General features: G+C 41.5%; 2 protein-coding genes across 2 annotated transcripts in view; one reads left to right on the top strand and one right to left on the bottom strand.

Annotated features, from left to right (window-relative positions):
* The first annotated feature begins 663 nt into the window (after window positions 1-663).
* On the top strand, window positions 664-4,281 carry ucn (urocortin). Its single transcript, XM_033021398.1, has 2 exons — window positions 664-1,166; window positions 3,625-4,281. Exon 2 carries the CDS (start codon window positions 3,638-3,640, stop codon window positions 4,139-4,141), a length of 504 nt encoding a protein of 167 aa, XP_032877289.1. The 5' UTR covers window positions 664-1,166; window positions 3,625-3,637; the 3' UTR covers window positions 4,142-4,281.
* Window positions 4,282-7,749: 3,468 nt separating this feature from the next.
* The window catches only part of trim54 (tripartite motif containing 54), a 53,996-nt gene continuing 46,838 nt past the window's right edge, over window positions 7,750-14,907 (bottom strand). The window contains exon 9 of the mRNA XM_033021393.1: window positions 7,750-9,145. Within this exon, the coding sequence (XP_032877284.1) occupies window positions 9,135-9,145 (11 nt within the window). The 3' untranslated portion in view covers window positions 7,750-9,134. The remainder of the gene's footprint in view (window positions 9,146-14,907) is intronic.

Here is a 14,907-nt window from a genome sequence, read left to right as displayed (position 1 = left end):
CGTACCCATGGCCCCATCCCCGAACTCCACCTCCGCTACATTGACGACTGCATTGGTGCCACCTCCTGCACCCATGCAGAACTCACTCACTTCATCCATTTCACCACTAACTTCCATCCGGCACTCAAATTCACCTGGACCATTTCCGACATCTCCCTACCGTTTCTAGACCTCACCATCTCCATCGCAGGTAACAGACTACTGACCGATATCTACTACAAACCCACTGACTCCCATGGCTATGTGGACTACACTTCTTCCCACCCTGTTTCCTGTGTGGATTCTATCCCCTACTCCCAATTCTTCCGTCTATGCTGCATCTGCACCCAGGATGAGGTGTTTCAGACCAGGGCATCTGAAATGTTCTCATTCTTTCCCCTCTTATTATAGGTGAGGCTCTCACCAGGGTCTCCTCTATATCCCACAGCTCCGCTCTAACTCCCCATCCCACTACTCGTAACAAGGACAGAGTCCCCCTTGTCCTCACCTTCCACCCTATCAGCCGTCACATACAACATATAATCCTCCGACATTTTCGCCACCTCCAACGGGATCCCACCACTGGCCACATCTTCCCATCTCCTCCCCTTTCTGCTTTCCGCAGAGACCGTTCCCTCCGTAACTCCCTGGTCAATTTGTCCCTTCCCACCCTAACCACCCCTCCCCGGGTACTTTCCCTTGCAACCATCTGCCGAGCACCTACCTGACTAACCATTCTAGCCCCAGCTCTCAATGATGAATTAACTGGGCACACAGATCATCAGTTTTACCCCCTGAGCCAGCTGGATCTCGGTCTTGTTCTCTCAACAAACACATAAAATACAGCTTTAAAAAAAAATTTGCAATGCGAGTTGAAGATCTCATTTGCCCATTAGTTGTAAATGCTAAAAAATAACGTATCACGTAAAACAGGTGGATTACTGTTGTGCCAGCTGCGCGCCAGTATTTGTCCCGTTAAATGTTATTAGATGCGCCTTGGAGAGTGATGACTTTTACCGTGTTTTGTGACACATCTTCCATGCATTTACAAGCTATGTCCGCTGTTACACTGACGTCAACTCGACTCCTTGGATCATGTATAAAGCTGGGGGTGATCCTGTGGACATTGGTAGTCAATGACCCAGAACCTCCAACTCTAGAGCACTGACTAGCGCCAGGACAGGCAGGTGAGTGGACAAACATTTTGCTCGCCTAACAGGAGCTGCTTCAATTCTGATCTGACTGAATCGCCACAATATTCTAAAGGCAGGGGGTTGTTCAGTGTTTGAGCAGATTCTCATTTGACTTCCAGTAAAGTGCAGGTAAGTGGGCAAACATCGATAATGCTCTTGTAATCTCTGACAGTTGCTGCAACGAGACAGATCTGCCTCAATTGCTGGCGCCTAACGTCATTCATTCATCTAAACGAGTGATTGATTTTTTTTTAAAAGGCCTTTTCATACAACATACAACGATATCATACAACATTTAGCTATGTTGTATGATATCGCTTATGTACTCGATATTCTCTATAGAAGTTGTGAGTATAACCTGGACCGAGCACATTGCTCATATTTATATTGACATTTAAGTAAAAATAAAGTAGGGAAGGAAATTGGGTAATAGAATCATTAGAAAGTGGCTGGCTCAGAATCAATTTCTAAAGATTATAGCTGTTTTAGTAATTGTACCAGCAGTACATTTGAATTACAAAAGCTCGATTGATATTTGACTTGTCTCAAATTTCTTTAGCATCAATATGCAACCTTAAATGTGCAGGGCTTGGATGATGAGTGAAATTGATGCTCTGGTCAAGAGTAAGGAGGCTGCCTGGGACAGGTATAGGCAGCTGGGATTAAGTGTATCTCTGGAACAGTTTGGGGAACTACAAAGCAAACTAAAAATGGAAATCAAAGGGAAAAAAGGGGACAGGAGATATGTAGCTCTGGCAGATAGTATTAAGGACAATCCCAAGAGGCAAGACATAAAGGGAAAACGGGTAATTAGAGAGAGTGGGGCCTTTCAGGAATCAAAGCCGTCAACTCTGACACACGAGATCGGCAAGGACCTCTGAGTATTTATCCTCTGATTTTACCATGGAGGACTGTGGAACATGGGGCAGTCAATGGATGTTATTTGAGAGGAGTCAGTATTACGTTCGAAGAGGTGCTGAAGGTCCTGACATGTACGAAGGTAGATAGATCTCCTGCGCCGGATCAGATATATCTGCTGACACTGGGAACCTGGAGAGGAAATTGCAGAAGCCCTAGCTAAAATTTGCATTAATACATGCAGGAGAGGTACCGGAAGACTAGAGGTTGGCAAATGTTGTGCCTTTATTCAAGAAGGGCTGCAGGGAAAATGCTGGAACTATAGGCCAGTGAGCTTAACATCTGTAGTTGGAAAGTTAGTAGAGAGTATTCCAAAGGATAGGATATACAAACATGTAAATGGACAAGGGCTGATTACGGAAAGTCAGCATGGTTTTCTACATGGGAGGTCTCACAAATCTGATTGAGTTTGTTGAAGATGTGACCAAAGAGGGCAGAGTTGTAGATGTATATTTTTGGCTTCAGCAAAGCATTCGACAAGGTTCCACATGGTAGGCTGCTCTGGAAGGTTCGTGTGGGATCAAAGGAGAGATAGCTGAATGGGTAGAAATTTGGCTTAATGGAAGGAAGCAGAGGGTAATGGTGGAAGGTAGCTTCTCGGACTGGAGGTCTATGCCTAGTGGTGTATCTCAGGGTTTGGCGCAGGGCCCATTACTGTTTGTTATCTATATCAATGAATTGGATGAGAATGTACGTGGCAAGATTAGCAAGTTTGCAAATTGTACAAAAATAGTGAAGATGGATGTCAAAAATTGCAGCATGATCTTGATTGGTTGGTCAGGTGATGTAATTTAACAAGTGTTACATTTTGGAAAGTCTAACATGGGCAGGTTCTACTCAGTGACTGGTAGAGCTCTGGGGGAGTGTTTCTAGAGCAGAGGAATCTAGGAGTACATGTACATTGTTCCTTGAAGGTGATGTAAAAAGACTTTTAGCACATTGGCCTTTATCAGATTGAGTATACAAGTTGGGAGATCAGGAAGCTGCCCTCTGCATCTGAGTGTCCATCGTCAAGGAATGTACAGTGAGGTGGCCATCACCACTGTAATTCTGTGAGCTGACGAGAGCCCACTCCCATCGCTGCCAGCTGTGAAAAGCTATGAGTGATTTTAAGTTTTAATTAAATGCATCTGGCATTCAGTGACAGTTCAAAGCATGAATGATAGTTAAATTAATATTTTTTTCAAATTAACGAAGAGCACAGTTAAAACAAAATGTTTAAAGGATCGTGCCCATAACTTTGATCCCTAAGTTTTGTATTTGTGCATTGTGTCTCTGTTATGATGTAAATTCCCCTATTTACAGTGAATGCTGCATAAAGGAAGAGGTGAAACTTTTGGTTTTTGAAATTACACTTAAATTTATCATGTGTCAGCTGGACTGATGTATATTTCATTAAAAGATAGCACATTTCTGTGATTAGACGTAAAACCAAAGAGTTTGCAAGGGGAATAACTCAATATGAATCATTTACCAAGTGCTCCCATATATTGGGAAGTCAGATTCTACTGTAACTCTTGGTGTTTGTTTTCAGATTTCCAGCCAGCATGACATCAACACCTTTGGTTTTCATTGCAACCTGTTGTCTTCTGGTCACCCACATCTCTCTTGCTACGTGTCGTGCTGCAGACCTGAGTATTGTTAACAGATTGGGTTCCAATGCCAGCACAGATACTGACGAAGAAAATGATCAATTTCTTTCCTACATCCTGAGGGAGAAGTTACTCCAGCTTTTGGAACAGAATCCAAACAACATGCAGATTCAATCTCCAGTATCCTTGGATCAGATTCTGAATGAAATCCTTGATAAAGAAGCCAATCGCCTCCTGCAGGAACTTATCCCAAGCACAGAAACACTTGCGTCTACTCAAGAAGCAGGTCATGATATGGTGCCAGCTTTTGCTGAACGCTCAAAGAGATCTGCTGAACCGGTCAATTCCTTGGATCTCACGTTTCACCTCTTGAGGGAAATGATTAAGATGGCTAATAATGACAAGCAACGGGTGCAAGCAGAGAAAAATCGCAAAATTATGGACACTATTGGCAAGTGATGTATATGTAGAATCTAGCAGTATATCTTGTCAAAATGTTTCCCCAAAGATTCATTCAAATTCACAATCCGCTAACCAAATCTGTCTTTTGTGTAAATTCAACATATGTTCTTTACAAAATTTATCAAATAAATAGAATATTCATGAAAATATGCAGCATCAAATCGTTGTCATTTTCTAAAAACATTATTTTGACAAATGGCTATATACTGAGCAGATTACAAATCAAGAATTAGAGGGCATCGGTTGAAGGTAAGTGGAGGAAGATTTAAAAAGAATCCGTGTGTAATATTATTGCACAGGTGGTGGTATATATATGGAACAAGCTGTCAGAGGAAGTAGTTGAGGCACATAAATAACAATATTTACAAGACATTTGGACAGGTACATGGATAGGAAAGGTTGAGAGAGATTGGAAAAGATGGTCTTCATCAACTAATGATGACTACTTAAAGCTATCTTTGAAATAAATATTTTAATAACATACTTGAAATAAACTATCGATTATCTTGATCCAACATAATAAGCATGTTGTTACAGTGACTGAGCAGGTATGAGGGGCTTTTTCTCCAGATCTTAACATAACATTCCAAAATTTGTTTTAAAAGGAATCTGACAGAACTTCTGAAAGACAAATAGAGTTGCAAAACAATGTAAAGAAGCATGGTTGACCCAAGCAAGCTTACGGAGCAATTTGTACTAATGTTATCCAATATTACCTGATCCAATTTCACTGTGGACACAGAAGTAACTGCAGGTGGTGGCTTACAAAAATCCCCACAAAGTGCTGGGTAACTGAAAAACATGGATAGATGATGTTTTGGGTCGAGACCCTCCTTCAGTTTGTGTTGGCGGTTGGCGGAATCTGGACAAGTGGAGGGGGCTTGACAAGAGCTAGGTGGCAAGTTATTAGGGGGATGTGGCGGAATGTTGATTGGCAGATGGTTAGACAAAAGGCCAGAGATGAAAAGACAAAAGTGTGAGATAAGGAGCTAACAATATAGAGGTGTGAATTGTGAAGCTAGAGGAAAAAATATAGGTGGAAGGGGACAAATAGACATAACTCCAGGCAGGGCATGAGGAGGAGAGGGGAAAACAGAGATGGGGGAGATTTGTTTGTAAGTTATTAGTTAGTTACCTAAAATTGGAGGTCAATGTTCATTCCCATTATGTTATAAGCTAACCAAGGTGCTGTTCCTCCAGTTTGTGTGTGGCCTCACTCTGGCAATGGAGGAGGACCAGGACAGAAAGGTCAATATGGAAATGGGAAAAGGATTTTAAATGGTTTGCAATCGGTGAAACCAATTTCAATCTATTCCCTGCCATAGATTCACAACCGCAACAACATCTATGTCAACACTTCCCGACTTGCTGTTTAATCACCCAGCTGACAAAATTTATTACGTTTTACCTTAAAATAATATTTTAGCATCTCAATTCCTTCCCAAGAGCCCGACTGTCACCTCTCGTATCATAACACCCACAACTCAGCTGCTTTCTTCTGTAAATAGTTTCAGTTCAGGTTTTTCAGAGACCAAATACTCAATTCCTCCAAAGAAAGCAAGGATGAAACAACTTGAGGAACTGCAATGAATTATGATTCAAACTCATCTGATGTATGGACAACAAAAGAATAAAATATAAAATTTGACTCAGTCAATACTGCATTCTTTAAAAATGTTTCATAATTTTGTAAATCAAAGAGTGGGTGAAATATGTTATGCGTCTTTCTATACAGCTTTAAGTAGATTTGTACACAATGGGGCCTGTAACATAGAAACATAGAAAATAGGTGCAGGAGTAGGCCATTCGGCCCTTCGAGCCTGCACCGCCATTCAATATGATCATGGCTGATCATCCAACTCGGTATCCTGTACCTGCCTTCTCTCCATACCCCCTGATCCCTTCAGCCACAAGGGCCACATCTAACTCCTCTTAAATATAGCCAAATAACTTGCCTCAACTACATTCTGTGGCAGAGAATTCCAGAGATTCACCACTCTCTGTGTAAAAAATGTTTTTCTCATCTCAGTCCTAAAGCCATGTAAAGTCCTGTAACCCCCAAAGCTATGGACATCATAGCAAAAGCTCTTAAATTGAGGAATTACTGTACCTCTTTCATACCTTAAATGATGCATTGTTTAATTCCAGCACATTGCTCATATTTTCATTGCTAGGTTACACTCAAGTTGTTAAGTTCAACATCTATAGAATTTAGTTAAAGAAAAGAGCTGGTTATGTAGAACTCTATAAACTTTTCATATGAATACATAGAAACATAGAAAATAGGTGCAGAAGGAGGCCATTCGGCCCTTAAAGCCAGCACCGCCATTCATTGTGATCATGGCTGATCGTCCCCTATCAATAACCCGTGCCTGCCTTCTCCCCATATCCCTTGACTCCACTAGCCCCTAGAGCTCTATCTAACTCTATCTTAAATCCATCCAGTGACTTGGCCTCCACTGCCCTCTGTGGCAGGGAATTCCATACATTCACAACTCTCTGGGTGAAAAGGTGTTTTCTCACTTCAGTCTTAAATGACCACCCCTTTATTCTAAGACTGTGGCCCCTGGTTCTGGACTCGCCCAACATTGGGAACATTTTTCCTGCATCTTGCTTGTCCAGTCCTTTTATAATTTTAGATGTTTCTATAAGATCCCCCTCATCCTTCTAAACTCCAGTGAATACAAGCCTAGTCTTTTCAATCTTTCCTCATATGACAGTCACGCCATCCCAGGGATCAATCTCGTGAAACCGACGCTGCACTGCCTCAATCACAAGGATGTCCTTCCTCAAATTAGGAGACCAAAACTGTACACAATACTCCAGATGTGGTCTCACCAGAGCCCTATTCAACTGCAGAAGAACCTCTTTATTCCTATGAAATCCTCTAGTTATGAAGGCCAACATTCCATTAGCTTTCTTCACTGCCTGCTGTACCTGTAAGCCAACTTTCAGTGACCGGTGTTGAAGGACGCCCAGGTCTCGCTGCACTTCCCCCTTACCTAACCGAATCCCATTGAGATAATAATCTTCCCCCTTGTTTTTGCCGTCAAACTGGATCACCTCACATTTATCTATATTATACTGCATCTGCCACGCATCTGCCCACTCGCTCAACCTCTCCAGGTCACCCTGCAACCTCCAAACATCCTCTTCACAGTTCACACTGCCACCCAGCTTTGTGTCATCCGCAAACTTGCTAGTGTTGCTCCTAATTCCCTCTTCCAAATCATTAATATATATGGTAAACAGTTGCGGCCACAACACCAAGCCTTGCGGCACTCCACTCGCCTGCCATTCTGAAAATGACCCGTTCACTCCATGTCAACACCCTACCCCCAATACCATGTGCTCTAATTTTAGTCACCAGTCTCCCGTGAGGGACCTTATCAAAGGCTTTCTGAAAGTCTAGATACACTACATCCACTGGCACCCCTTCATCCATTTTACTTGTCACATCCTCAAATTGAATAGAATCTCTATCTATTATAGAACTTGATATATTAATTAGCTGGTACTACCATTAGCATATCAACACAAGATATTGAAAATATATTCACACTTTGGTATACAGTACCAAACATTAAAGAATAGTACCAAGCATGAAAGAATAACATTATTTTAATAATATTTAATAATAAATGCATGAATAAAAGTGATTACAAGTGGAATCAAGATTAACAGGTCTGAAGAAGGGTCACGACCCAAAACGCCACACATTCCTTCTCTCCAGAGATGCTGCCTGCTCCGCTGAGTTACTCCAGCATTTTGTGTCTACTTGTTATCACCAGATCTATCTTTAACCTTGTGCTTCTGTGAGTTTTATTATTGAGAAACTACAATTCAAGCATATTTTTGCGAGGATAACAAATATGCATAAATTAATATTACATTATAAACAGTTTAAACTAATATTTAAACAGCAAAACAAAGTCAAAACTGACTTTACTTGCAAGTTAACTCCAAATTTAAGTGATGAATTATAGGACAAGCACTCACCTAAATGGTTTTAATCAGTGAAGCCGGCTCTTTAGTCCAAGTGCAGCTCTAATATGGTCTCAGTTATTGATTTGTGATATTTTCATAATTAAAAATAATTTCACTTAAGGAAGCCAATCAAAAACAGATTCACTACAGTTCTCATTAAGTTTTCATTGAGCTGCGTTCAGAGCATAAAAAATTGAGTGAGCTCATTGTGTTCTACATAATATATAATACCATGGTACCCAAGTACCTTTAACCCCCAACCCCCCAAAATTTGCTGACAGTGAATATCAAAGATATAGAGTAAATATATTCCTTACTTTAATCCTGAACGGCCAACATCCTAGATCCACGTTTGACCTCACCAAATCCCTGTACAATTGCTGTAAGGCCGTCTTATTTTTGTATTGCAAAGCTCCTTTTATTTAGGGAACAGCAGTGCAACAATACATCTGATACCAACAAATCTACATAACCATTAATACACTCTCTCTCCCACTCTCCAACTTTGTCTCAATTTTACTATCACATCATATAGTTTTGGAACATAGTCAAGCTTGTGTCAATGGAACACTGTATAATTGCTTCTAACTGGACTTGAAAATTACAATAAATTTAATGTGAAGAAATAATAGCACTTATCTATGAATCAATTGCCTGAAAATTCTAATCTAACAAAATGCAAAAATTTCCATATGTTGCATTTACTTTTCTTTAAAGGAGACTCAATATTACCAAATTAATATTATCCTAAAGTTTATAGGAGTACTTAACATTTACACATTTTTAGTTAAGCATTTAAGATTAATTGGTCTAATTGAGAAATCAGTGTTGTATTAATTACTTTACAATGCTGTGATAGGCGAGCTAAAGAAAAGTGAATGTGATTTTGCAAACTTGTTTTATCATCACTATTCATTCAGTATCAAAACATGTGTGAACCTTATTCCCCATGCGAATCAAAATTTTGCTTCATGGGTTTGGTCTTCAATCTCCTCATGTGACTTCAGTATTGACCTAAGGGAAATAATAGAATTGTTATATATCAATCAACTTTTGTTCTGGCTAAGAATCCAAAATCATCTTGGAACTATAAAAGTTAATAATTGTAGAATATGTTTTGATCAATCATGGTTAGAGAGACTGTTACAGCAATTTCATTTATGAATGTACATCTCAGCATTGAAACCTTTAAAAAAAAAACTCACTATAATGTAGATTAAGTCTTAAATGCACTGTTCAAAAATATCAGCATGGGCTATTATGCAAGGTGGCTAATGACTGACCTATTCATTTAATATTCCAAAAAGGGAAATTAAACATTTAAGATATCTGTTTCTTATTTAATGACCAGAGAATATTGTTATTTGAATCTTATGAGATATCATAAATATTTAGTATTTATAACTAAATCTCCATTGCTATTTTATTTCAAATGTATTTAATAGGGGTTCAGTGTCTTTATAAAAGAACAAAGGCAAATGCAATGTTAGCATTCATTTTGAGGGGAGTAGAATATCATAAGGTCATAATTGATAGGAGCAGAATTAGGCCATAAGGCCTATCGTCTGCTCCGCCATTTAATCATGGCTGAACTATCTCTTCCTCCTAACCATATTCTTCTCCCCATAATCCCTGACACCCGTATTAATCAAGAATCTATCTCTGCCTTAAAAATATCCATTGACTTGGCCTTCACAGCCTTCTGTAGCAAAGAATTCCACAGATTCACCACCCTTTAAAGAAATTCCTCCTCATCTCCTTCCTAAAGGAATGTCCTTTAGTTCTGAGGCTGTGATCTCTAGTCCTAGACTCTCCCACTAGTGGAAACATCCACTCTCTCCAAGCCTTTCACTATTTAAAAGCAAGGATGTAATGCTGAGGCTTTATAAGGTGCTGATCATATCACATTTGGGATATTTTGAGCAGTTTTGGGCCCCATATTTGAGGAAGGATGCGTTGGTGTTAGGGAGGTTCCAGAAATGGTTTACGAGAATGATCCTGGGGATGATTGGATTAATGTATGAGGAGCATTTGATGGCTCTGGAATTGAGAAGGATGAGGGGATATCTCATACTGAATAATGAAACGCCTATGTAGAATAAACACAGCCTCAGAATAAAAGAACAGATTGCCAGAGTGTGGTGAATCTGTGGAATTCATTGCCACAGACGGCAGTGTAGGCCAAGTCATTCGGTATTTTGTAAAATAGAAATTGATAGGTTCTTAATTATGGGGAGAAGGCCCATACCACAATTTCTTGATGTGATCTTAGACCACAAAATCTGCTGGAAACCACATATAAACCACGTCAAAGCAAAACTGGCAAAGTCTATAGCAATATTGGGGAAAATCAAGACATTCTGGACCACAAATCATTACATACTCTGTATAATACACTCATATTGCCATATCTGAGTTACTGTGTGGAGATATGGGGTAACACCTACAAAACCAACCTACAGCCGTTATGCACATTACAAAAAAGAGCAATAAGAATTATCAATAACGTTGGATATCTTGAACATACCAATTTATTATTCTTAAAGCCACATACACTGAAGTTTACCGATCTGGTTAAATTTAAGACTGCACAAATCATGTACAAAGCAAGAAATAATTTACTTCCAGGAAATATACAAAAACTGTTTATGGAAAGACAGGGTGGGTATAATTTGAGAGGGGAACATAATTTTAAAAAACTCAATGTCAGAACAACTCTTAAAAGTATGTGCATAGCAATCTGTGGGGTGAATTTGTGGAATGGTCTGGAACAGGAGATAAAACTTAGCACAAACATAATTCAGTTTAAAAAGATGTACAAAAACACTTGTTTAAAAGGATATTGGGATGAGGATAGGTGATTGTGAATGGGATATTTGTTATACCGATTGTATTGGGAAGGGTGATTATAGGGTGATGGGTTGTATATATGACTAAGATACTGTATAGTATATGAGGGTTTTTTATTTTATTTTTTATTTTTTTCTCTCTTTTTTGTATGGCTTTGTAAATATTTGATTGGTGTATACACTAACATGGCTGAAGCTTACAAAGCTGTCCCCCTCCCCCACCTTGGTCAGTCTGATCACCTCTCATTGTTCCTGCTCCCTAAGTACTCCCCACTCATCAGACAGGTTAAACCCACTGTGAGGACAGTTAAAGTCTGGTCAGAGGAAGCAAACTCAACACTTCAGCAGTGTTTTGGAAACACTGACTGGAAGGCGTTTGCAGCCCAGGCCACCCTAGACTCCCACACGGACATTGATTCCTACACATCCTCTGTTCTGACTTTATAAACTCCACCATCAATAGTGTCACCTCCCTCAAACGGGTGACCATATTCCCGAATCAGAAGCCATGGATGAACAGCGAGGTCAGGCTACTGCTGAAAGCACGGGACACCGCTTTCAGGTCAGGCGATGCTCGAGCCTACAGTTCATCCAGGGCTAACCTGAAGAGGGGCATCAAGAAGGCCAAGCACTGCCATAAGCTCAGGATTGAGGAGCATTTCAACAACAACTCCAACCCCCGACGCATGTGGCAAGGCATCCAGGCCATCACGGACTATAGACCCTCCAACACCACCCCCACATCCAGCGACGCCTCCTTCCTTGAGGAGCTTAACCACTTCTATGGCCGCTTCGACAGGGACAATCTAGAGACAGCCATCAAGGCTGTGATCCTTGCTGATCACCAACCCCTCACACTCACCCCCTACGACGTGTACGTGGCACTGTAGGACTAATGCACGTAAGGCTGCTGGCCCTGACGGCATCCCCGGGCGCGTGCTCAGGGCCTGTGCTGCGCAGCTGACAGACGTCTGGACTGACATCTTCAACCTGTCACTTGCCCAAGCAGTTGTCCCCACGTGCCTTAAAACCACCTCCATCGTGCCAGTGCCAAAACACTCCACTGCGGCAAGCCTCAACGACTTCCGCCCAGTTGCACTTACTCCCATCATCACCAAGTGCTTCGAGAGGCTGGTCCTGGCACACCTCAAAGGCTGCCTACCCCCCACATTGGATCCCTATCAGTTTGCCTACCGCAAGAATAGGAGTACGGAGGATGCCATCTCAACGGCACTTCACTCCACCCTCTCCCACCTCGACAACAGAGACACTTACGTAAGAATGCTGTTCATCGATTACAGCTCAGCATTCAACACCATTATACCCTCTAAACTGATCACCAAACTCGGTGACCTGGGCATCGACCCCTCCCTCTGCAACTGGATACTGGACTTTCTAACCAACAGACCCCAGTCTGTTAGGTTAGACAAGCACACCTCTTCAACCCTCACCCTGAACACCGGCGTTCCACAGGGCTGTGTGCTGAGCCCCCTCCTCTACTCCCTCTTCACCTACGACTGCACACCTGTACATGGTACTAACACCATCATCAAGTATGCAGATGATACAACGGTGATTGGCCTCATCAGCAACAACGATGAGTCGGCCTATAGGGAGGAGGTCCAGCTCCTAGCAGCATGGTGCGCTGACAACAACCTGGCCCTTAACTCCAAGAAGACCAAGGAGCTCATTGTAGACTTCAGGAAGTCTAGGGGCGGCACGCACACCCCCATCCACATCAACGGGACGGAGGTGGAACGTGTTTCCAGCTTCAGGTTCCTGGGGGTCAACATCTCCGATTACCTCTCTTGGACCCACAATACCTCAACTCTGATCAAGAAGGCTCACCAGCATCTCTTCTTCCTGAGGAGACTGAAGAAGGTCCATCTGTCTCCTCAGATCCTGGTGAACTTCTACCGCTGCACCATCGAGAGCATCCTTACCAACTGTATCACAGTATGGTATGGCAACTGCTCTGTCTCCGACCGGAAAGCACTGCAGAAGGTGGTGAAAATTGCCCAACGCATCACCGGTTCCTCGGTCCCCTCCATTGAGTCTGTCCAAAGCAAGCGTTGTCTGCGAAGGGAGCTCAGCATCGCCAAGGACTGCTCTCACCCCAACCATGGACTGTTTACCCTCCTACCATCCGGGAGGCGCTACAGGTCTCTCCGTTGCCGGACCAGCAGGTCCAGGAACAGCTTCTTCCCTGCGGCTGTCACACTACTCAACAATGTACCTCGGTGACTGCCAATCACCCCCCCCCCCCCCCCGACACTCCTCCCACAGGAAAAACACTATGTCTGTATGCATGTAAATAGATTTATTTATTGAAATCATATTCTATGTCGCTCTTCCAGGGAGATGCTAACTGCATTTCGTTGTCTCTGTACTGTACACTGACAATGACAATTAAAGTTGAATCTGAATCTGAATCTGAATCTAAATGTAAATAATTTGGTGTACATATTGCTGCTAGTATACATTTGGTGTACATATAGCTGCTAAATTTGTATAAGATCATTACAAGCAGTTGAATAAGGGGTGGGAATTAATAAGCTTTGGCTTCTTCCTGCTCCTTTTCGGACACATACAATTTCATTTATTTATAGATATGTTTATGACACTTTATAAATATTCTTGTTTTGGTTTTGTATGCTGTTTCACACTTGCTTTTTATTTTTTTATTCTGTTTGAAATAAAGAATTAAAATTTATAAATAAATAAATAAATAAAGGCACGAGAATGGGGTTGAGAAGGAAAAATAAATCAGTCATGGCGAATAATACTTGATGGGCCGAATGGCCTAATTCCGCTCCAATGCTTTATGAACTCTGATGATGAATGAAACAGCCAGACCTACCTATTAAAACTTAAGTTGTGGGTGAGGAATGAATGAGTAAGGCTTGTATTACTTGTCAGTTTCTCTCAAGGACAAAATTATTTAAAAGACAATAAATTATTTTGCAACAGTTTTGTCGGTATTTTGTGATAAACAAGATCCACAAAAGAGCAATGAGACAAATTGATAACCAAAGTCTGTCAATGATCAGATCCGGTTGGTTTCTCAGCCAAGCATGGCATTCTATTTGGCACTCTCCCTGGAATCATTGCAGTAAATTTGATATTCAAATCTCATCACTACATCCTCAAAGCCCATTAAAAGTAGAACTGCTGTAAAATTAGCATACAACAACCTCGACAAGGTTCCACATGGTAGGCTGCTCTGGAAGTTAGATCGCATGGAATCCAAGGAGAGATAGCTGAATGGATAGCAAATTGGCTTCATGGAAGGAAGCAGAGGGTGATGGTGGAATTTGATTCTCAGACTGGAGGCCTGTGACTAGTGGTGAGCCTCAGGGTTTGGTGCTGGGCCCGTTACTGGATGGGATGAGGGGTGATCTTATAGAGGTGTATAAAATCATGCGAGGAATAGATCGAGTGAATTCACAGAATCTCTTGCCCAGAGTCTGGGGATCGAGGACCAGAGGACATAGTTTCAAGGTGAAGGGGAAAAGATTAAATAGGAATCTGAGGGATACCTTTTTCACTCACAGGGTGGTGGATGTATGGAACAAGCTGCCAGAGGAGGTAGTTGAGGCTGGGACTATCCCAGCGTTTAAGAAACAGTTAGACAGGTACATGGATAGGACAGGTTTGGAGGGATATGGATCAAGCGCAGGCAGGTGGGTCTAGTGTAGCTGGGACATGTTGGCCTGTGTGGGCAAGTTGGGCCGAAGGGCCTGTTTTCACACTGTATCACTCTATGACTCTAATACCAATATCAGCAACTAAAATGTATGCAGAATAGAGCAAATACAGCTAGTTATTTTCCATTCACATGCTTGAATCAAACCTTCCCATCTGAATCAGTTCAGTGATTAGCTGTTATCAATATATATAGGCATAACAGTGATAGATTGAAGACCA

This window comes from Amblyraja radiata, chromosome 5, assembly GCF_010909765.2.
Source record: "Amblyraja radiata isolate CabotCenter1 chromosome 5, sAmbRad1.1.pri, whole genome shotgun sequence".
NCBI classification, from domain to species: Eukaryota; Metazoa; Chordata; class Chondrichthyes; order Rajiformes; family Rajidae; genus Amblyraja; species Amblyraja radiata.
This window is presented reverse-complemented; position numbering and strand designations above follow the sequence as displayed.